This window comes from Oryza sativa, chromosome 7, assembly GCF_034140825.1.
Source record: "Oryza sativa Japonica Group chromosome 7, ASM3414082v1".
Taxonomy (NCBI): Eukaryota; Viridiplantae; Streptophyta; class Magnoliopsida; order Poales; family Poaceae; genus Oryza; species Oryza sativa.
The window spans coordinates 1,083,537-1,105,491 of NC_089041.1; the positions used below are offsets into that span (position 1 = coordinate 1,083,537).

At 44.3% G+C, this 21,955-nt stretch overlaps 7 protein-coding genes and 1 pseudogene across 9 annotated transcripts; all 8 read right to left on the reverse strand.

Moving 5' to 3' along the window:
- Nucleotides 1-3,727: 3,727 nt before the first annotated feature.
- LOC4342273 (uncharacterized protein At5g01610) lies at nt 3,728-4,395 on the reverse strand. Its single transcript, XM_015790893.3, has one exon. The coding sequence runs from the start codon at nt 4,292-4,294 to the stop codon at nt 3,866-3,868; it is 429 nt and encodes a 142-aa protein (XP_015646379.1). The 5' UTR covers nt 4,295-4,395; the 3' UTR covers nt 3,728-3,865.
- Nucleotides 4,396-6,569: 2,174 nt separating this feature from the next.
- On the reverse strand, nt 6,570-7,413 carry LOC107277946 (uncharacterized; annotated as a pseudogene).
- Nucleotides 7,414-7,900: 487 nt separating this feature from the next.
- Nucleotides 7,901-8,583, reverse strand: LOC4342274 (uncharacterized protein At5g01610). Its single transcript, XM_015790135.3, has one exon. The coding sequence runs from the start codon at nt 8,508-8,510 to the stop codon at nt 8,082-8,084; it is 429 nt and encodes a 142-aa protein (XP_015645621.1). The 5' UTR covers nt 8,511-8,583; the 3' UTR covers nt 7,901-8,081.
- Nucleotides 8,584-9,447: 864 nt separating this feature from the next.
- Nucleotides 9,448-11,426, reverse strand: LOC107277256 (uncharacterized). Of its 2 annotated transcripts, none has more exons than XM_015790133.3 (2): nt 10,360-11,426; nt 9,448-9,889 (listed from the first exon to the last, which is right to left on the reverse strand). In XM_015790133.3, the coding sequence occupies exons 1-2, from the start codon at nt 11,371-11,373 to the stop codon at nt 9,671-9,673; spliced, it is 1,233 nt and encodes a 410-aa protein (XP_015645619.1). In that variant the 5' UTR covers nt 11,374-11,426; the 3' UTR covers nt 9,448-9,670. The 2 variants fall into 2 exon arrangements, with proteins under 2 accessions (XP_015645619.1, XP_015645620.1); XM_015790134.3 differs by having other exon boundaries at nt 10,302-11,426.
- A 1,107-nt stretch (nt 11,427-12,533) lies between these two features.
- On the reverse strand, nt 12,534-13,245 carry LOC107278592 (uncharacterized protein At5g01610). Its single transcript, XM_015791478.3, has one exon. The coding sequence runs from the start codon at nt 13,176-13,178 to the stop codon at nt 12,750-12,752; it is 429 nt and encodes a 142-aa protein (XP_015646964.1). The 5' UTR covers nt 13,179-13,245; the 3' UTR covers nt 12,534-12,749.
- On the reverse strand, nt 12,534-17,118 carry LOC4342277 (putative F-box protein At3g16210). 2 transcript variants are annotated; one of them, XM_015791477.3, is made up of 3 exons: nt 15,060-17,118; nt 14,551-14,620; nt 12,534-13,113 (listed from the first exon to the last, which is right to left on the reverse strand). In XM_015791477.3, the coding sequence occupies exons 1-2, from the start codon at nt 16,123-16,125 to the stop codon at nt 14,580-14,582; spliced, it is 1,107 nt and encodes a 368-aa protein (XP_015646963.1). In that variant the 5' UTR covers nt 16,126-17,118; the 3' UTR covers nt 12,534-13,113; nt 14,551-14,579. The 2 variants fall into 2 exon arrangements, with proteins under 2 accessions (XP_015646963.1, XP_025882805.1); XM_026027020.2 differs by lacking the exon at nt 12,534-13,113 and having other exon boundaries at nt 14,348-14,620.
- LOC107277643 (uncharacterized) lies at nt 16,446-17,118 on the reverse strand. The gene has a single exon (XM_015791480.3). It carries the CDS (start codon nt 17,038-17,040, stop codon nt 16,612-16,614), a length of 429 nt encoding a protein of 142 aa, XP_015646966.1. The 5' UTR covers nt 17,041-17,118; the 3' UTR covers nt 16,446-16,611.
- A 724-nt stretch (nt 17,119-17,842) lies between these two features.
- LOC9267204 (uncharacterized) lies at nt 17,843-21,747 on the reverse strand. Its single transcript, XM_026027021.2, is given in 3 exon segments — nt 17,843-17,983; nt 18,751-18,859; nt 20,656-21,747. Coding segments are annotated over 2 exon segments (1,143 nt in total). The 5' UTR covers nt 21,701-21,747; the 3' UTR covers nt 17,843-17,983; nt 18,751-18,761.
- Between the last annotated feature and the right edge of the window lie 208 nt (nt 21,748-21,955).

Below are 21,955 nucleotides of genomic sequence, written 5' to 3' on the forward strand. Positions count from 1 at the left end.
TTTTAGATATGACACGACAAGCGCTCTTGTCAATATTAAGGGCAACACATAATCATAGCAAAATCATTTACTAAACTCAACCGTTAGATGAAAACAATATCATGGAACCATCACATCATCTACGCATTAAAAGTCTATCTTAATAGCTGGCGTTGCTGACTTTATATATATCATGATGACACGAGGAGGTGCTGCTTAAAATTTTAGTTCTGAGAAGTATGATCGGATAACTAGGCTTAACGATAGGAGACTAGGAGCCCAAGATGAAAATGTGTTTCTTTCTTACTTCAATGTTACAACACAATTGGAAATGCATTAGCCTAACATAGAAAAAAAAGAAGGCAGAAGTGCAATATGCTTGCCAAGTCGATCAATAAAAAGAACTCATTCCAAGAAGAGATGAAGAAAGCTCCCAAATTAGTGTCACCATCCATGTAGCAGGTTATGTGACCTTATGGAAAAATTGAGTTCTATATAGCAGGTTATGTGGCCTTATGGAAAATTTGAGTAGCAAGCATAAGGTAAAGCTACCCGGAAGGTACCCTCAAACTCAAACCCCTAAGATCCACTTTGAAAAAGCCTAAGCGAGGAAGGAGATCTTTACACGAAGAAGAAGAAGAAGGTTTTCCCATTATCAAACCAATCACGCAATTTATAGCCATGGTTAGGGTGAGGGAAAACACATCCTGAATTGCCAGGTTTCCATTCTATTACTTGGGATGAAGTGAATAAAACATCATATTACTACTACTACTAACTAACTGATTTTCCCTCTGCTCGGGCGACCGGCCAAGGGAGCAAAATCGAGTGCTCCCCCGCCCCCTGACACGCACGTTCCCCCTAGGCCCCACCATGTGTCCTGCCCCCACCTGCCACGTGTCTCCACAAAAAATGTTTGACCCAGTGTACTCACAATGTTTTACTATGTATAGATCTAATGTTGCAGTGAATTGAAACATTCTTTTGCAACAAATTGCCCACATATTTTGGAAAACCTCTATTAAGGGAATTCGTTTCATTTTTTGTTCCACTGAAAATGTTTCACCTAGTGTACTCACAATGTTTCACTATGTATAGATCTAATGTTGCAGTGAATTGAAACATTCTTTTGCAACAAATCACCCACATATTTTGGAAACCCTCTATTAAGGGAATTCGTTTTATTTTTTGTTCCACAAAAAATGTTTCATATAGTGTACTTATAATGTTTCACTATGTATGGATCAAATGTTGCAGTGAACTGAAACATTCTTTCGCTATTTGCGGAAACATTGTTTTTATATAAGGTGAAACAACACCTGATTTAAACGATTGAAACATTTTTGATCTACTTAGTGAAACAATTCCGATATACTTGGTGGAACAGCGTGTAACATTTAAAAATAATTCAATAATAAGCTAAACTTTTTTGTCGGAATATATCCATGTGTGGTCTTGTTTTAAAGATTTAATTGTAACGAATTTAATGGTGCAATATGATCATGATTTGGATAAATAATTTAAAAGAAAAAATAGTTTAAAGTAGTTTGCACGCATGCGTCATGCGACGTCAGGCTGAAGTAAAATAAAATGGGAAAACGAATTCATTGCACACAAATTTCAATGGAAAAACACCCATATCAGTACTTCAATAGGAAGTTGGGAATTTGTGTGTGTTGCGGGGAGGGTCTCGTCATACAGTTTCATCGTATGAATGGTAAGACCTTTTTTTTCTTATATATGTGAATGAGGGGGTAAAGAGAGCTGTTGGTTATGTTTACCCATATGGCTTTTAAGTGGGTCTAAGGATAAGTTTGAACTAAAATAAAATTTGAAGAACTGATATGGACAGATTGAAATGTGAAGGACCAGACTGAGCCTTAGAACTTGAAGGACCACTTTGGCTATTCACCCATATCCAAAATACCAAATATTTAGGGTGTGTTTAGATCCAAGGGCGTAAAGTTTTGGCATGTCACATCGGGTATTATATAAGGTGTCGCATAGGGTGTTGGGTCAAAAAAAAACTAATTACAAAACCTGTCAGTAAACCACGAGACGAATTTATTACCTAATTAATCCGTTATTAGCAAATGGTTACTGTAGCACCACATTGTCAAATTATAGAGCAATTAGGCTTAAAAGATTCGTTTTGCAAATTAGTCGCAATCTGTGTAATTAGTTATTTTTTAGCCTATATGTAATACTTCATGCAGGTGTTCAAACGTTCGATGTGATGGGGTGTAAAATTTTGGAGTGGGATCTAAACACCCCCTTATGTTGGAAGTTTCCTAGGGGACTCACTTTTTAGTTTTTAGGAAGCTAATTTTAATTAATCTTTTGGAGGGATGAAAATTTTGACATCTCAAATTCTGTTTACCATTCTCATAACCAAAACTTTGGGATGTTGTCGGTGATGCTCTAATGCAAAGATGCACATTCTGGAGAATTTTTTTTAGATAAACCATACCATATGGTTCGTGATACGAGGATGGCAGAATGACTCCATTTGCCCCCTTTGTCGTAGGAACCAGGAAACAGCCCTCCACCTACTAGGGGGATGCAGATACATGAAAAGAATCTGGACGGCACTAGCGGAATGAACAGCATGCGGCCAGCTTAGGACAACCTAGTGGCAAAACGCCTTGACGCTGCTTGAGTGGTGGGAGGCCACTGTAAATACCAAAGATGCGTCCAAGAAAGCGTGGCGGACCCTTATGTTGCTAGTGGTCTGGGAGATATGGAATGGAAGGAATCGTAGTACCTTCCAACAAAAGGAGCTCCCGTCAACTAGCCTTCTAGCCAAGATCAAGGGTGAATAAAAAAAAGAGAAAATTCCCTATCTAGCATAAAAAAAATTGCTCTTCCCTCTATAGCATCCAAACTTCAAAAGGTCCCTATCTATGCACCATCAAAATTTTTGTTCCCTATCTAACACTTCCGTTACTCCCGTTAGCCTCCACCGTCAAAACAAGCATGGACCCACCCTCAGGATTTTTTTGTTGCTCTTTCTCCAGGACTGAGCGCGACCGCGACCTGCTCTCCCCAACCCGCGCGCTCCTCTCACCAAATCCACGCCGCCAAAACCCTAGATCACCGCCCCCATGGCCGGCGGCAAGGACGGCGACCCCCCGGGTGGCGAGGACAGCGAGGACGGCGAATCAGCCAGGCGGCGAGGATGGCAAGCCCCCGGGCGGCCATTGGCGCCGGCGGGCTCCCCCGGATGGGCAGCGCCAGCGGCACGGGAAGCCAGCCCGTCGCGGCATGGGAGTGCAGCGCCGGCGGCACGGGAGGACACTAAATGAAAAAAATAAAGAACAAAAAAAAACTGTGAACAGAGAAAGAGAAAAAAGTATAAAATACAGAAGGGCAAAACCGTCTTTCCTCATGCTACTTAACACCGTCACCCTCAAAACTAACGGAAGTGATAGATAGGGAACAAAAATTTTGATGGTGTATAGATAGGGAACTTTTGAAGTTTGGGTGCTATAGAGGGAAGAGCAATTTTTTTTATGCTAGATAGGGAATTTTCTCTAAAAAAAACATGGGTTCTAGCAACTAGCGGGCGCAGAAATCCTCGGCAACTGACTAACTTTATAGATAGCTTGGTCCAAAGGTACTGAGCTTGTACACTTTCTTGGACCTGTACAGTTTACTCCTTACATTTTCAATGAAATTGGCGGCTCGCCTATTTGTTAAAAAATATAATGTACATTTTTTAAAATAATAGATTTGATCACAACGCAGTGTACATGTACATGGCACTGCTGATTACTCGAGTTTAATGCATGAAACAACAAAAGTACTACCATCTTTCTTTGAACGGACATTTACCACAAACTTTTGGCATCATTTCGAACAATGCAAGCAAATTAATTCCAAGTCCTTACTCCCCAAGTGCAAACGCAGCGGCGTCAAAGGTCTTGCAGATTCCGGCGCCACTCTTGAAGGTCACCTTCTCCGGCGACGCCTCGGCGGCGTACACCTCGATGATGCTGAGCCAGAGCATCAGCTCCTTGGTCTTCACGCCAGTGATCTTCTTCAGCTTCCCCTTCTCGACGAACGCCGTGACCTCACCGGCGTACGACACGTTCTGCTTGATCTTCTTGAAGACGTGCTCAATCTTCTTCTTCCTCTGCACCATCCAAATGAACCCGGTCTCCCGATTGTAGCCGAACTCCTCGATGTCCTCCAATGGCAGGAGCCCCATGGGGAGGCCGAGCTCTCCCAGAAGCTCGATGGACTTCTTCCTGCAGATGTCATCGCCGTTGACGATCTCCGCGCCGGCGCGGTGGCTCTCGATCTGTGACGCCATTGGAGCAGTAGTTTCGGAGAAAATTAGAAGAGAAGTTTTTGGTTTGGAAATGTGTTGTGTTTGTTTGTGCAAATGGGTTGAGAGATTGCTGTGGTGGAAGATGAGATGTAGGGTTCTGTTTATATAGAGTTCCCAAGTATCATGTTAATTTGTTTGTTCATTGTGATGAAGATCTGTCCAGGCTGCAGATGTTGCGAGATCCCCCATGATACTGAGATTTAGTGTATCCCATAGTGTGATGAAGAAACCCGTGTTCTTTATAATAAAAACTCAGTCATTATCCTTGAGTGTTGTCGTCACGTCGTGCATTAATCAATATAAGCAAGTATAAACATGTATCATCAACTATTGTTATTGTATCAGTGAGTATCATCCAAAGTGCCGTTGTGTATCGTTGAAGGTATCCTGAAGATTTCAACAGATTGAGACGAAAATCTCAAAGACTCGAATTCAAAAGTTAATTTGCACGTGTGCACGATCGATCTGAGGGTTCAAGTTCTCAGCTGTTGCAGTCAATTCTATTGCTGCTGGAGCTGGACTGAACTGTGAATTGTAAGCTGCAGTCTGTAGATTTGCAAATGTTGATTGATGTTCAGTAATTCACTTGTCGGAACAAACCTACCTGCCTGCCTGCCTGCAGGCTGCTGGTAGCTCAATTTGACAGGCCACTTGAAACACATGAAACACATCTCTGTCGCTTGCGAAATCCCAACAAAATTTCAGCATTCCATCCAACACATGGGAATTAAAATTCGCTGATATGTTAGCCCAGAGTCCGACTCCGATCCATGCGAGGTCGTTGCAGAGATAAAGACGGCGACCGTGACGTCAGGGAGGCCTAGAGGAGAAGGACGTGGCGGAGGCCACGATGCGGCCTGGTTTTGTTGCAACAGAAACGGGCAAGCATAAGTTTGAGGAGAATTTGTCTGCCAGATATCTTCAGCATTGAGATCTTCGGTTCCAGAATTGCTCAGTAAATATGCAGCCTATATCTCGGTTTATATGTCCATTGCTGCGATCATGACAAGATTCCATCGTTTTGATGCACTCTGTTCTGCAGTGTTGCGGTTAATTTGCGTTTCCTCAAGAGTAGTTCTCAGTTGCTGCATCACTTCGGTGCATACAGTAAGGGCTGAGCCTGAAACTGTACAATATCTGCTAGCCTCTGCTCTGCGATGTTGCTTGCTGATCAGGAATTTCTTTTGTCATGACACTGGTCTGGTCCAACACATGCTCATTTCCTCGCTGATGGTGCCCGGCAACCGGCAATATCTGAAGGATAAGCAATACGTCAAGACGCAAATACACATGGTTACAAGAGACTGAAAAAACTTGCCGTTTGCTACAGCCTACAGAGTGGCAGGAAAGCATAAAACAAATCATCGAGCGAATGTGCCATATCCATTCAATGTTTTCAGAAAAGCTACTATAGGAACAAAATATAGTGCAGAAAACTCATAACATTGGCAGCTTCAGTCAGCAAAAGAAGGCAAAGTGCTCTGCTGTTAAATGAGGTTCGATCTTGCTCCGCTGTAGTATAATATAGTGATTCAAAATATCAGATGACAAGCTGAAGGCTGAAGCCATGCAGTTCCTCATGGTAGGCTTGCCTCTGCTATATATCTAAGAACATCAACCCTACCTTGATGAGTCATGCAGTCAAATCTCTTAGAATAACACAGCCAAAACCCCAGTTCCATTAACCGAACAGCAGTTTAAAAGGCAGCAACTTCAGTCAGATCTCATAGTTTTTGTGTTCACGATTTGTTCAAGTTATTATTCAGCTTACCAATTACTACTTGGTCAACCAGGTACAACCAAAAAACAAAAAAAGAACTGTAATTTTAATGCTTACTCAGTGGGGCTAGAGCAATTCAATATATCAGTTCCAATTAGGCTTCCCAATCATGGATTGAATATTGTCTTAAATAAGAAGAAATGCCAACCTGAAAAACAGATCATGGGTAAAGATCATAAGCAGTTAAATGAGAAGAAACAAACTGTTCATTGTGTGAGTCATCCTTTTTCACTTGAATTACAAACTGGATTAAACATCTTAACTGACCTCTGAACACGATCGCATACTTCATCTCCCCATCCGAAAGGATAAAAAAAAAGAACCCAACACAAATTGATCATAAAGTTCAGAGAAGATAATTTAAACTAGGCAAAATTTGCCGTGGGACATCCAAAAAACGTGTAATTAGCTGGGAGACACCGCAAAAACGCTTATTTGCTAAAGGACACCACAAAAAACTGGTAATTAGCTGTTGGACACCTGCGGGATTATTTTATTATATCCGGAGAAATTGGAGAGAGAAACAGCTGTGTAAGTACGATTCTACCCTTTGAATTTTTTTTTATTTTTATTTTTTCTCCATCCTTCTCTACTCCTTCGTTAGTATTCTCTCTCTCATTCTTTCTCTCTTTAGCCCGAGGGAGCGCCGGTGACCGGCGCAGCGAGGCGCGCGCCAGTGCGGGCACCTCGGTTGGGGCGGCGTTGCGCGGGCACCTTGGTCCACCGGAACGTCGCCGAGTTGTAGATGAAGACGGTGGAGCGCTTCGCGTACGACAGCCCGAAACGCGACCGCGTGCTGCGGAGGTCGCCGGCGCCGGTGCTGGAGTCGGGCCCCGTGAACACCTCCCCCCCCCATCACGGCGATCAGCGGCGGCCCGATGAGCAGCCCGTCGGCGCCGAACTGCGGCCCTCGCGTAGTCGAACAGCGCCGCCCCACTCCCGCCCACCTTTGGCAGCACGACCGCCGCCGTCGCTGCGGCATCCGTGTCCGTGTCCGGCCAGTAGAAGAGGAAGGCGTCGAGCGTGTCGTAGTAGTCGTCCGTGCTTCGGTACCCCTGTGGGCTGAACCTGCCGAACATGACGGCATGACCCCGCCGGCGGCAGCGGCGGTGGCCATGCAGCCAATGACGGTGGAAGTCCGTCGCGCTGAAGCCGTCCACGTTGGCCTTGTAGCAGCATCTCAGCTCGCGACCTGCACACGGAAATTAATAATTAACCAAGAATTACTTACCGATCAGTAATTGAGCAAGAATTAAATCATCATCAAGAACAAGATGATTTTGGTTTTGCCTCTGAGGTGGGTGTTGGCGACGAGGGACATGGGGAACGGCGGCGCGACATCGTGATACTAGAACTCCGGTGGCGGCGGTGCGCTTCTGCCGCAGTTGAAGAGGCTGCGCGGGGTGACGAATCTCGCCGCCGGCCAGCAGCTGCAGGTTGGACTCGAACTCGGAGAAGCCACCAGCGATGTGGGGCCCATGTTTGGATTCCTTTGAGCCAAGGGCAAACTTGTCTTTAATGATTTTTTCTCTCTCCAATTTCTCCGGATATAGTAAAATAATCCCACGGGTGTCCAGCAGCTAATTACCAGTTTTTTGTGGTGTCCTATAGCAAATAAGTATTTTTGCGGTGTCTCCCAGCTAATTACACGTTTTTTGGATGTCCCGTAGCAAATTTTGCCTTTAAACTACAAGTTGAAAATCACTCCTAGTTACTGACAATGTGCACTAGTCTACAAAGCTTACGATTTTTTAAGTGCCCTGTCCCAGTGTTCATTAACCAAGTTGACTAAGGTCTTGTGCAAAACAGTATTTTTTTAATACTGGAACAGATGCAGGAATATACTCATATATGTTAGCAAATTACAATACAAAAGATTTATATAACAGTACATGGTGATGTAAGATAGTGGCTTTAAGCCTTTTACATAATTAAGATTACAGATTTGCACCATCTCTAGCTTACAGTAGCTGACTGACTCCTTAAGCCTTACTCACCAAGAGCAAAAGCGGCAGCATCGAAGGTATCAGAGAGCCCGGTTCCTGTCTTGAAGGTGACCTTATCCGGCGAGGCATCGGTGATGTAGACCTCAACAACGCTGAGCCAGAGCAGCAGCTCCTTGGTCTTCACTCCGGTGATCTTCTTCAGCTTCCCTTTCTCAGTGAATGCCGTGACCTCGTTGGCATAGGAGACGGTCTGCTTGATCTTCTTGAACGTGTGCTCAATTTTCTTCTTCTTCTGCACCAACCACATGAACCCAGTCCCCCTGTTGTACCCGAACTCCTCGATGTCCTCCAATGGCAGGAGGCCCTTGGGGAGACCAAGTTCTTCCAGCAGCTCAATGGACTTCTTCCTGCAGATGGCATCTCCATTGACGATCTCCGCACCAGAGCGGTGGCTCTCGATTTGTGATGCCATTGGATATGTGGCTCACACAAAGAAGTTTTGGTTTGGTATTGTGTTGCAAATGGTTTGATGAGAGATTGTTGGTGATGGAAGATGAGATATGGGGTTCTGTTTATATAGAGTTCTCAAGACTTGTCTGCTTGTTCATTCTGATAAAGATATGTGCAGACTGTAGAGGCAAAGGTTATGGACTTTGGATTCCAACTCGTGAAGAACAAAGCTTCGAGCCATGACTCAATGATTCATGGCTCAGTTGAACACCCGCCTTTTCTGACCATGCAGTTGATAACTGCATATTAATTCTATGCACAAAGCCCCTGACCAAGTCCACTAATGGTGTAATGCATACACTTCTTCAATCCCAGCATGCAATATACAATACAGTTATGGATGTATGCTGGTCAGCCAGCCAAGGATGACCCTTTATTTGTTCTGTATTTTTTTTTTTGGCAAGGAGCCAGAGATGGCTTAACTGACCAATTAATTAGCAGTGGTCCGGTCCAATTCGTTGGGCTTATGATCAATACTGGACACTAGTGCCATATGAACGAAAGCCAGAGCACAAAAACAAAATCATAACATTGGCAGCTTCAATCAGCAATAAAAGGCAAAGTGCTCTGCAGTCAATGCGATTCGATCTTACTCCTATGTAATTATATAGAATAACCTCGAATAACAAACTCATGACAGGCAGGCTGGTCTCTACTCTATTAAAGAACATCAAATCCATACTTTGATGAGTCATCCAGTCAAATTCTTTTTAGAATAACACAGCCTAAAACCCTTAGTTCCATTAACAGAAACAATTAGAACAGTTTGCTTTTACTGAACAGTTACAGCAATTTAAAGCACAAAAAATGCAGTCAAATCTCTCAGGTTTTTGTGTTCATAATTTCTTCAATTTATTATTCAATTTATTTTTACTAAATAAGGTGCTCCAGAAAAAACATGAGCAGTAACCTTTGTATTTTCAGTCTGAACTACAACAGGTAGTAGGGTCAACCACTCAACAATATCACTACTCACCAGAGCAAAAAGCAAAAAACAAATGCTTCAATATATCGGTTCCAAGTGGGCTTCCATATTGAGCATTGCCTCAAATAAGAAGAAATGTAAACCTATAAGATTGAGGGTAACGGTCCTAAGCAGTTAAATGAAATGAAACAAATTGTTCACTGCATGAACCATCCTCTCTCAATTGCATTACAAACTGAAATGAAACACCTCAACCAAGCACGGTCACATACTCTCTTCTTACTTCGATTGCCTATCTGAAATGATAATAAAAAGGAATAACTCTGTAAGATACCAGAAGCATAACGGAAGGGTCTGGATGGGTCACTGTACAGTCTGTACTCCAGCTGGGTGCGACGACCTCCCCCTAGCAAGATCTGAAAATACATAATGTATAAAACTTATAACCATATTATGCTCAACAGTAATACCCAAAATGAGGCATGTAATTTAACACAGTGCTATTTTGGAATGTATAATTCAGAAAAAATAAACAGTATAATAGATCAAGCCATCAAGAAATGCCTAGGCAATTACCAAATTTCAGGAACATTTCATAATATGTTGAACCAATCAAAAAATGATGTAAGAGCAACAGAGTTTTACACTTTTATGTGATATTGAATTTTCATAAATTCAGTGCTCTTAAGTGCAGAGCACATATATGCTAACCCATACTTTTTAAGTTGCTAACTGAAAAATCATGCTTGCTGTCAAATATCCATAATGGCGTAATTTAAGACTTTTTACGCCACCAACTGAAATTACAATAAGGATCTAGACTAGTACCTGAAGTGTAAAAGCTCATGTAGGGAAGGACAGAATAGTAGGGCCTGCTGTCACCAACCTTCTTCACTTGGCCTGATTTGAGCCCAATTGCGAACACGCCGACATCCGATGACACGAAAATGGTTTGTGTGCCTTCTATGAAACCAACCAGATCAAGTGAGACTGAGGGGTTATCCACCGGGATCAGCATTTCCAACTTGATTACCCTGAGTTGTTCCCAATCTGCAATCCCATCATCATCATCCACATACCACGACCACAGCACGAGGCCGCGGGTTTCCATAGTAGCAAATCCCAGTCCACCATCCTCCGCTGTCATCAGGGTTCCCCCTTGGTAATCATCCCACAATGGCGGCTCAATCTCCCAAAGCTCATGCCTGCCAATGTCATACCCCAGAATTCTAATGCCATTCTCACAGATGAAGAAGAGCATATCTTCGACAAGGAGGCTGGGCAACATCTCGACATAGGAATCGAACACGATTGAGACCTTGGAGCTCCACTCTCCAGTCTCTGACGAGTACAAGCACGCCCATGAGTAATGGTACCCGTGCTCTCCACTGCCCACGAAGACGACGAGGAAGGGGCCTTGGTGGCAGTCGAGATGGCGGCAGTCGCGCGCAGCGCATAGCACGGCCCCGGTGCAGTAGGCGTGCGGGTGCGGCGGCACGGGAAATCGATGGTGGTCGCCGGTGATGGGGTCCCAGACCATGAGCTCCATGGGATTGAAGAGGTTGATGAGGACGCGGCCGTGGCGGCAGTCGAGCGCCCACCACCAGTGGGGAGAACCGATGGCCGGTGGGGAGAACGGCGAGGAGGCGGCGGTGGTGGTTGGGACGAAGCGGGGGACGGAGGAGATCGCCTTGTCGCCGTCAACGTTGTGGAGGAATCCCAGCATGGGAGGTGTTCGATGAAATGCGCGGTAGCGGCGGAGGAAGGCCGGGTCGGTGATGATGCGGCACCAGGGCTTGCAGACGAGGGAGGCGCGGACGAGGGATGCGGGCTCGTCCGGCGGGATGCGGAGGAGGATCTCGGTGGTGAGGTCGTCGATCAAGTCCGGCAGCGACGCCATTGCCGGAGCGAGCGAGCGATCGAGGGTTTGGGTGGTGAGGAGGCGATGAACTCGTCGCGGGCAGGAGGACGCTGGTGGTGGCTTGACGGGAGTCGCTGTCAAGTGGGGCCCGCAAGTCAGTGAGAGTGGGACTCCTTTCGTGTACAATCACAGCTGCGCTCCGGCCAGTTTGAACATAGGAATGAATTCCAAATTCACCTAGTAAAAAACCGGTCAGTTTTCGTGAAACCGCTAGGTATAGTTTGTGGAAGCCGACTGGTATTAGCTGGTTTTTGTACGGCGTTGACCGAAAATCATCGGTTTTTATTGGTTTTCGGTTGGTTTTTCGTAAGCTGGTGGGGAGCGGTTTTTTTACTTCGAAAATGAAAAGGAAGCCCTCACATTGTGACAATGGATCAACCCAAAATTATAACTAACCGAAAAATGGGCAGCCGGTTTTTCAATACTTCCTCCGTCCCAGAATATAGAGAATTTTAGAGTTGGACAAGGTTATTAAGAAAGTAGATAGAATTAAATAGGAATGTGTTGTGATTGGTTAAGAAGTGGAGGTAGATGAGAAAAGTTAATGGTAGAGGGTTGTGATTGATTGGGAAGGAAATGTTGGTGAGGAAGTTGTTATATTTTAGGATAAATCTGAAGTGCTAAAAATTATTATATTTTGGGACGGATGGAGTAGATCACACCGTTAATATTTGTACATAAGTTTAACCTCTGTCTTATTTTAAAACATATGTAATGGTCATTTTCTTTACTTGGTTTATTTTTAAAGGCACTTTAAGCATGTACTATATTTTTATATATATTTGTGCAAAATTATTAAATGAGATGAAATATCAGATTACTGTCAAAAGACCAACATCATCTATTGATGAACACAGTAGAACCTGATCGCAAAGTTCAGAGAAGACGAACAAAACCCAGTTATAAGCACGGCGCAGCTGGCACCTTAAACTCGAACCAGTAGAACTTTTATCAGTTTAAACTGCAAGTTGAAACCCACTCCAAGTTAGTGATAATGTGCATGTTAGTCTCTGCATATCTTTTTCTTTTTGGGAAAGGAGACCTAAAGATTCAAGCTTACAATTTTGTAAGTGCCCTGTTCCAGTGTTGCTTAATCAACTTGACTTGTGTTGTCTTGTGCAAAACAATTGTTTCTCAGAACAGGAACAAATGCAGGAATATACTCGTTCAAAAAAAATAATAAACTACAGGAATATACTCATGTAGGAGTATGTTTGTAATAGTACAAAAGATATAACAGTACAAGGTGATGTAAGATAGTGGCTTCAAGCCATTTTTACATAGTAATTAAGATTAAGGACTTGCAGTCTTGCATCATTTCTACTAGCTTATAGTAGCTGATTGACTCCTTAAGCTTACTCTCCAAGCGCGAAAGCGGCAGCATCGAAGGTGTCAGACAGCCCGGTTCCCGTCTTGAAGGTGACCTTCTCCGGCGAGGCCTCGGTGACGTAGACCTCGACGACGCTGAGCCAGAGCAGTAGCTCCTTGGTCTTCACGCCGGCGATCTTCTTCAGCTTCCCCTTCTCGACGAACGCCGTGACCTCACCGGCGTAGGAGACGGTCTGCTTGATCTTCTTGAAGGTGTGCTCGATCTTCTTCTTCCTCTGCACCAGCCACATGAACCCAGTGTCCCGGTTGTAGCCGAACTCCTCGATGTCCTCCAATGGCAGGAGGCCCTTGGGGAGGCCAAGTTCTTCCAGCAGCTCAATGGACTTGTTCCTGCAGATGGCATCTCCATTGATGATCTCCGCGCCGGAGCGGTGGCTCTCAATTTGAGATGCCATTGGATATGTAGTTTCAGGCCAAAAAAAATGCTTTGGTTTGTAAATGTGTTGGTGAGAGATTGTTGGTGATGGAAGATGAGATAGTGAGTTCTGTTTATATAGAGTTCTCAATTGAACACCAGCCTTTTCTGACCATGCAGTTGATAACTGCAAATTATAATTCTGAAGCACAAAATCCCTGACCAAGTCCACTAATTATGTAGTGCATACACTTCTTCAGCATCCCAGCATGCACTATACAACCAGCCAAGGATGACTGTTATTCATTCAGTTATTTATTTTTGGGAGGAACCAGGGATGACTTATCTGACCAATTAATTAGCACTGGTCTGGTCCAATTCATTTGGTTCATGATCAGTACTAGACACTAGTGCCATATCCCCTAGCACCACCAATTCAATGTTTCCAGAAATAGCCATAGGATGATAGGAACAAAAGGCAGATCACAAAATCAAAGTAATAATATTGGCAGCTTCAATCAGCAATAGAAGGCATCTTACTCCTGTGTAATTATATAGAGCTCGAATGGTAAACTAATGCCATGGAGTTCCTCATGGCAGGCAGGCTAGTTTGATCTACTCTCTTTAAGAACATCAAATTCATAGAGCCAAATCCATTTTAGAATAATATCAAAATCAATCAGCACCAGAAGGCAAAGTGCTCTGCTGTCAATGCAATTCAATCTTACTCCTATATAATTATATTGAGTGATCTCAAATGACAAATTAATGCCATGGAGTTCCTCATGGCAGGCAGGCTAGTGTCTACTCTATTTAGGAACATCAAGTTCATGCTTTAATGAGTCATGCTGCCCAATCCTTTTCAGGATGATACGGCCTAAAACCCCAGTTCTATTAACTGAAACTTCTACAAAAGTTTAAATAACAGAAAATCCAGTCAAATCTCACAGGTTTTTATATTCACGATTTCTTCAAGTTATTATTCAGTTTACTTTTTACTAAACCATGTGCTCCCCAAAATAAAAAGAACACTAAGTCAGTAACCTCTGTATTTTCACAGTCTGAACTACTATAGGGTAGTAGGGTCAACCACTCAAACCTTGTCACTACTCATCAGAGCAAGGAGCCAATAACAAAGGATTCAATATATCGGTTCAAAGTGGGGCTTCCAAATCATGGATTGAGTATTACCTCAGATAAGAAGAGATGTAAACTTCAAAGATATATATGCATGGTAACGATCATAAGCAGTTAAATGAGAAGAAACAAATGTTCACTGTGTGAGCCATCCTTTCTCAGTTGCATTACAAACTGAAATCAAACATCTTATCTGAGCACGGTCACATAGTACTCTCTTCTTACTTCAACTCCCCATCTTAAAAGATAATAAGAGGACTAGCTCTGTAAGATACCAGAAGCTTAATGGATGGGTCACTGCACTTCAGTCTTCAGCTGGTTCCTCCGGCCTCCATATAGCAATATCTGAAAATACACAATTATAAAACTTATAACCATGAAATAGCTCAACATCAACATCCAAATGAGGCATGCAATTTTGGAGGTAGTGCAGTCCTGTTCTGGAATGTATACTTAAGAAAAATAGTAGAATTAGAATAAGTCATCAAGATATGCCTAAGCAATCCAGCTAATTTCAGGAACATTTCGTAACATGTCGAACCAAACAAAAAACAAGGTAAGAGAAACAGAATTTAATACTTTATGTGATATTGAATTTTTATAAACTCAATGTTGTTGAGCACAGAGCACATATATGGCAACTCATACTTTTTAAGTCGCTATAACTGAAAACTAAAGCTTACAGTCAAATATCCATAATGGCGTAATTTTATACTTTTACGCTGCTAACTGAAATAATGCCTGGTCCGATTTAAGGGAGGCTGTACAGGATCTAGGCTAGTACCTGAAGTGTAAAAGCTCATGTAGGGGACGACGGTATAGTAGCCCTCCTCACACAGCTTCTTCACTTGGCCTGATTTGAGCTCAATTGTGAACACACCAATCTCTGATGAGATGAAAATGGTATGCACGCCTTCGGCGAAACCGGCCAGTTCCCACGACAACGACGGGTTACCCACCGGATTCAGAAAGTCCAACCCAATTACCCAGGATTTTTTCCATTCCTCAATGCCATCATCACCCACATACCGCGACCACAGTAGGATGCTGCAATCTTCCACAGTAGCAAATCCCAGCCCACCATATCCTGATTCCATGAGGATGCCAACCTCATGCCCCAATGGGGGCGGGTCGATCTCCGAGAGCTCATGCCTGCCAATGTCATACCCCAGAATTCTCTTGCCACGCTCACATCTGAAGTAGAGCGTGTCTTGGACGAGGAGGCCAGGCAACATCTCAACATAGGAATCGAACGCAATGGAGGCCTGCGAGCTCCACTCTCCAGTCTCCGACGAGTACACGCACGCCCATGAGTGGTCATCCTCTCCTGTGCCCACGAAGACGACGAGGTAGGGGCCTCCATGGCAGTCAACATGGCGGCAGCCGCGTGTAGCGCACAGCACGGCCCCAGTGCAGTAGAAGTCCAGGTACGGGGGCTGAGGGAAGATGCGGTGGTCGCCGGTGGTCGGGTCCCAGACCATGAGGTCGATGGGATTGAAGAGTTGGAGGAGGAGGCGGCCATGGCGGCAATCGAGCGCCCACCAGTAGGTGGGGAACTCGATGCTCGGTGGAGGGAAATCGGGGTAGAATGGAGAGGGGGAGGTGGTGGCGACGAAGCGGGGGATGTAGGAGCTGTTGCTGCTGTGGTCAACGTTGTGGATGAAGCCGAGCATGGGAGGTGTTCGGTGGAATGCGCGGTAGCGGCGGAGGAAGGCGGGATCGGTGAGGAGTTGACGCCAGCGCTTGCAGACGAGGGAGGCGCGGACGAGGGACGCGGGATCGTCCGGCGGGATGTGGAGGAGGATCTCGTAGGTCATGTCGTCCACCAACTCCGGCGCCGCCGCCGCCATGCTCGCCGTCGCCGTCGCCGTCGCCGGAGCGAGGGTTTGGGAATTTGGAGTTGGGGTGGGGTCGAGAGGAAAGAAGGCGGTGGTGGACAAGACAACCGTCTCGAGTGGGGCCCACGAGTCGATGAGAGTCGTGTACAATCACAGCTGCTCATAATATGCTCAATTTTATTTATTTATTTATTGGCAGGGATAATATGCTCATATCAGTTTGAGTACAAGGGTGAAGGGTCCTTTGTTTTTGTTTGTTTTGCACCTCGAACTCTGGCACCCAAAAGAATTTTCAGCAATTTAAACAGCAATGACAATGTGCACGTTAGTCCTTAGTCACTGTTTTTTTTCTTTTCTCTTTATGATGAAAGGGAACAAATATATATAGGACTATACTCGAATGTTTGTAATACAAAAGAGATAATAGTAAGTACATGGTGACCTAAGATAGTGGCTTTAATCCTTTTACACAGTTGAGATTATGGTCTTTCATAATTTCTACTCCCCGAGAGCAAAAGCAGTGGCATCGAAGTTATCAGAGAGCCCGGTTCCAGTCTTGAAGGTGACCTTCTCCGGCGAGGCCTCGGCGACGTACACCTCGACGACGCTGAGCCAGAGCAGCAGCTCCTTGGTCTTCACGCCGGTGATCTTCTTCAGCTTCCCCTTCTCGACGAACGCCGTGACCTCGCCGGCGTAGGAAACGGTCTGCTTGATCTTCTTGAAGGTGTGCTCGATCTTCTTCTTCCTCTGCACCATCCACATGAATCCAGTGTCCCTGTTGTAGCCGAACTCCTCGATGTCCTCCAATGGCAGGAGGCCCTTGGGGAGGCCAAGTTCTTCCAGCAGCTCAATGGACTTCTTCCTGCAGATGGCATCTCCATTGACGATCTCCGCGCTGGCACGGTGGCTCTCAATTTGAGATGCCATTGGGTATGTAGTTTCAGGTGAAGAAGTTTTAGTTTGAAATTTGGGTTGTGTGCAAATGGGTTGTGAGATTGTTGTGATGGAAGATGAGATGTGGGGTTCTGTTTATATAGAATTGTGAAAGTTTGTTCATTCTGACAAGATTTGTTCAGACTGTAGAGGCAAAGATTATGGACTTTGGATTTCAAGTCGTGAAGAACAAAGCCTCGAGTCATGCCACAACTGTACCCCAGCCTTTTCTGACCATACCATGCATATTCACTCTGACGTAGCACAAAGTTCCTGACCAAGTCCATCCACTGATGAATACTACACACTTCAGCATCTCAGCAAGCAATGTTACACAGCACGGTTATGGATGTACGCTGGGCAGCCAGCCAGAGATGACTTATCTGACCAATTAGCACTGGTCCGGTCCAATTCGCTGGGCTCATGATCTAGCATGAATACTACTTCCCGTTCTTCGAAAACAAGCTAACATTCAAGTTTCACACACTTTCATACAACTTCAGTCCATGTAATTTTGCACAGTACAGGTTCGTAAAGTATGCTCACTTTACAAGTACCAACTAATACAATTTCAAGAGAGAAATTTTACAAACCTGCTAAGCCTAAGATGAATGCACAAGCGAGTCAAAGTAATGCAAATGAATAGCTGTAATTACAAGATTTGGCTCTATTCTGATCACTTCCAATATTCTTGAAGTCTACCACCTTTAGTTCCATGTAAGCTTTTGATTCTCTCCTGGGAGAGCTCTCATCTTCCCTTGCGAACTCTGAATTTCTTGCTCTTCAACTCTTAACTTTCTGTCTTGAAAGAAGATGCACGGCACATACAAAGCGAGGCACTGACCCATCATGTGGCTGATCACTTCTTCTTGTTACACTTGTTCGCCTCGAAGTATCGCCCGCAAGTTACTGCATCAGGAGGGATGATGCCTCCTTCCTGTCAATCACCATCGCATAAACAGATCAGATGCGCCTATGGCCATTCCACCATGGCTGTCCATTGAAAGTCAACTGGTACAAGAGCACATAGTAAACACTAGTATTAGAATGAACACGTATATTTTACACTACCAGCTAAACAGAAAACTACATTGCAATAAGTTCAGCTTTCACCCGGCGAAAATAAGTTCAGCTTTCCAACCCTCCCATCTAGAATACTTGACCCAGGAATTCTCACTACTACTCCGATAGTTCAAATTACTTCCCAGATTTCAGCTTTAGAACTACCCACACACTATGTTGACACGCCTACATCATAGTAAAAAACGATGCTAAACCAACTGATGTAACATCAAAGAATTCATTGCGTGGGTCAAGCCGCTTACTCTTCCATGCCTTGATCCTCTTGACTGCCAGCCTACATAAGGGAAATTAAAAAAAAAAAAGGAGACACCACTGCTAACTTAGCAATACATATTGAGATAAATAATGCATGTGTGTTCAATCTGAAATGATGTTCAGAGTTCAGACATACAAGATTGTTGATCCCCATAGTATTCTACTACTAGTGATAATAACTGGCATAGCTTTAGCTAAAAAAAGAATCACATAGACTGTAGTGCTCAAACTAAACAACTTGAGTACATATTATTTCAAGTTTTTTTTGTGTGTTCAGCGATGTGAAAAACAATTTAAAGGGTTAACACAGCATCCGCATTGGATTGACTACAATGAATTGTTCTGCAACACCCCATCCTTACTCACCTTGTGAATTCCTAAAGCTTAAGAGTCATTAGCTTTGCCTTCTGTCGTGAGGAACTTTCTCTTGCAGCCCACCTCATGCCCTCAGTTCCTTTAGAGATGCCAGTGAACACTGCATGCCTTGCAGCAAGCACTTCGGTCAGTATCAAGAGCAAAACATAATTATAGCATCAGAATCAAAGGCAAAGCATAATTATAGCAAACAGGTAAGTTTTTCATGCACTAATGAACTTCATTGCCAGATGAAATAGATATTGTGGAACATCCATTTAGTAAGGTTCATCAGTTTAAGTTTACTAGCTCAATATTAATTTAACTAATCCGAGCCAGAGGAAGGCAACAAAACTAAGTTATGATCACAATTCACAAAGGCAGATATAGAAATCCTGCACACAACAAAAGGTTGAGCTTGGAGGAAAACAAAGCTGCCATGCCACCAAAAGGACTGCAAGTGACCTGTCATCATCAAGTTAATTTACAAACACCGTATGCAAATTCATAAACCTCATCCTTAAATAAAACGAACACCTACCCAAATCTGTGTCAAAAAAACAAACACACCTACCCAAATTCAGCCTAAAAAAATGCAGGGAGTCAGGTGCCCTATTTGCATATGGTCATATACGCTAGTGCGCCACACTGTGGCTTAGGAATAATCAATACGTCAAGAGACTGATGCACATGGTTTGTGATAGGCTACAGGAGACCAAAAAAAAAACTATGTAGTTTGTTAAAGCATTAAGTAAACATCAAGTGAATGTGCTATATGCCTATTTCCACTCAATTGTTTTCAGAAAAAGCTACAGGAACAAAAAGAGATAAAAAAAAGACAAGTGCAAAACCACAACATTGACAGCTTTCAATCTGCTGTATTTTACTTCAAATGACAAACTAAAGGCATGGAGTTCCTCATGGCAGGCTTGTTGGTACTATACTTAAGAACATTGAATGATGAGTCATACAGTCAAATCCTTTTTAGAATAACATGGCCAAAAATCCCAGCTCCATTTAACTGAAGCTATTACAGCAGTTTAAATGTAGTCAAATCTCCCGGTTTCGAAGTCTGGACTACACAGAGTCAACCACTTAAATTTATCACTACTCACTAGGGCACGTGCAAAAACGGAATATTCAATATATCAGTTCCAAGAGGGCTTCCCAGTCATGGATTGAGTATTGTCTCAAATAAGAAGAAATGTAAACCTGAAAGATAGATCCTGGGTAACGATAATAAGCAGTTAAACGAGAAGAAACAAGTTGCGTGAGTCATCCTTTCTCACTTGCATTACAAACTGAAATCAAACATTTTCATTGCGCACGATCACATACTTTCTTCTTACTTCCACTCCCCACCAAAAAGGATAAAAGAAAAAAAGAAGACTTAAAGTTCAAAGGACTAGCTCTGTAAGGTAGAAGCAGCTCAATGGATCGGTCTGAATGGATCACTGCATTCCAGCTGGCTGCGCTAACCTCTTCCTAGCAAGATCTGAAGATATGCAAAGAATAGAACTCATAACCATATATAATAGCTCAACATGAACACCCAAATAAGGCATGCAATACTTTTTGGGGAAGTATAAATGTATAATAGATCAAGTCATCAAGATATGCCTAGGCAATTTAGCTAATTTCAGGAACATTTCGTAACATGTACTAGAACCAAACAAAAAATTGGGTAAGAACAACAGAGATCTATGTGATATGTGACATTGAATTTTGATATATATATATATATATATATATATATATATATATATATATATATATATATATATATATAAACACTGTTCTGAAGCACAGGGCATATATGTGGTAACCCATACTTTTTAAGCCACTAACTCAAACAATGCCTAGTCTGAATTTTTGAAATTTCAACTAAGGCAAGCTGTACAAGATCTAGGCTATTACCTGAAGTGTAGAAGCTCATGTAGGGAATGACGGCATAGTAGGGCCTGCTCTCACCAACCTTCTTCACTTGGCCTGATTTGAGCTCAATTGCAAACAAGTCAACATCTGTCAACATGAAAATTATATCTGTGCCTTCTGCGAAACCAACCAGACCACCTGAGTAAAAGAAGTTAGGGATCAGCATGTCCAACTCAATTATCCTGGATTGTTCCCATTCCTCAATGCCATCATAACACACATACTGCGACCACAGTACGAGGCCGCAAGCTTCCACAGTAGCAAATCACAGCCCACCATATTCTGATTCTATGAGGATGCCACCATCATGCCCCAATGGTGGGTCGATCTCTGAAAGCTCATGCTTGCCAATGTCATATCCCAGAATTTTCGTGCCATACTCACAGTAGAAGTAGAGTGTGTTTTCGGCGAGGACGCTGGGCAACATCTCAACATAGGAATCGAGCACAATGGAGGCCTGCGAGCTCCACTCTCCAGTCTTCGACGAGTATACACACGCCCATGAGTGATCATGCCTTCCTGTGCCCACGAAGACGACGAGGAAGGGGCCTTGGTGACAGTCCAGATGGTGGCAGTCGCTTGCAGCGCATAGCACGGCGCCAGTGCAGTAGGCGTGCGGGTGCGGGGGCAGAGGAAAGCGATGCTGGTCGCCGGTGATGGGGTCCCAGACCATGAGTTCCATGGGATTGAAGAGGTGGGAGAGGACCCGGCCGTGGCGGCAGTCGAGCGCCCACCACCAGTTGGGGGGATCGATGGCCGGTGGGGAGAATGGCGACGCGGCGGTAGTGGGGACGAAGCGGGGGACGGAGGAGATCGCCTTGTTGCCGTCAACGTTGTGGAGGAAGCCGAGCACGGGAGGTGTTCGGTGGAATGCGCGGTAGCGGCGGAGGAAGGCGGGGTCGGTGAGGATGCGACGCCAGGGCTTGCAGACGAGGGAGGCGTGGACGAGGTGCGCGGGTTCATCCGGCGGGATGCGGAGGAGGATCTCGGCGGCGATGTCGTCGATCAACTCCGGCGCCGACGCCATGCGGGAGGACGCGGCTCGCTCGCCGTCGCTGGAGCGAGGGTTTGGGTGGGAGAGGAGGAGGTGAACTCGGACTCGCGGCTACTTGGTGCGGTTCGACCGTCGCGGGAAGGGAGTCGCTGTCAAGTGGGGCCCACGAGGCAGTGAGAGTGAGACTCATGGTTTGAAAGAACTACAGTTCTTCCATTTTCAAGCGAGTATCAAATATTCACATGTTAAAAATGGATTCCCCAAAATTACACCGAACTCAAAAAAAAA

What these genes read in the sequence shown, in the direction of transcription:
- LOC4342273 (XM_015790893.3), bottom strand. Translation starts at nt 4,294, where the DNA reads ATGGCGTCACAGATCGAGAGCCACCGCGCCGGCGCGGAGATCGTCAAC.
- LOC4342274 (XM_015790135.3), bottom strand. Translation starts at nt 8,510, where the DNA reads ATGGCATCACAAATCGAGAGCCACCGCTCTGGTGCGGAGATCGTCAAT.
- LOC107277256 (XM_015790133.3), bottom strand. Translation starts at nt 11,373, where the DNA reads ATGGCGTCGCTGCCGGACTTGATCGACGACCTCACCACCGAGATCCTC. An exon ending in AATCAGGCCAAGTGAAGAAG is followed by an intron (nt 9,890 to 10,359) that starts GTTGGTGACAGC and finishes ATGTATTTTCAG; the next exon opens with ATCTTGCTAGGGGGAGGTCG.
- LOC107278592 (XM_015791478.3), bottom strand. Translation starts at nt 13,178, where the DNA reads ATGGCATCTCAAATTGAGAGCCACCGCTCCGGCGCGGAGATCATCAAT.
- LOC4342277 (XM_015791477.3), bottom strand. Translation starts at nt 16,125, where the DNA reads ATGGCGGCGGCGGCGCCGGAGTTGGTGGACGACATGACCTACGAGATC. An exon ending in CATGAGCTTTTACACTTCAG is followed by an intron (nt 14,621 to 15,059) that starts GTACTAGCCTAG and finishes GTGTATTTTCAG; the next exon opens with ATATTGCTATATGGAGGCCG.
- LOC107277643 (XM_015791480.3), bottom strand. Translation starts at nt 17,040, where the DNA reads ATGGCATCTCAAATTGAGAGCCACCGTGCCAGCGCGGAGATCGTCAAT.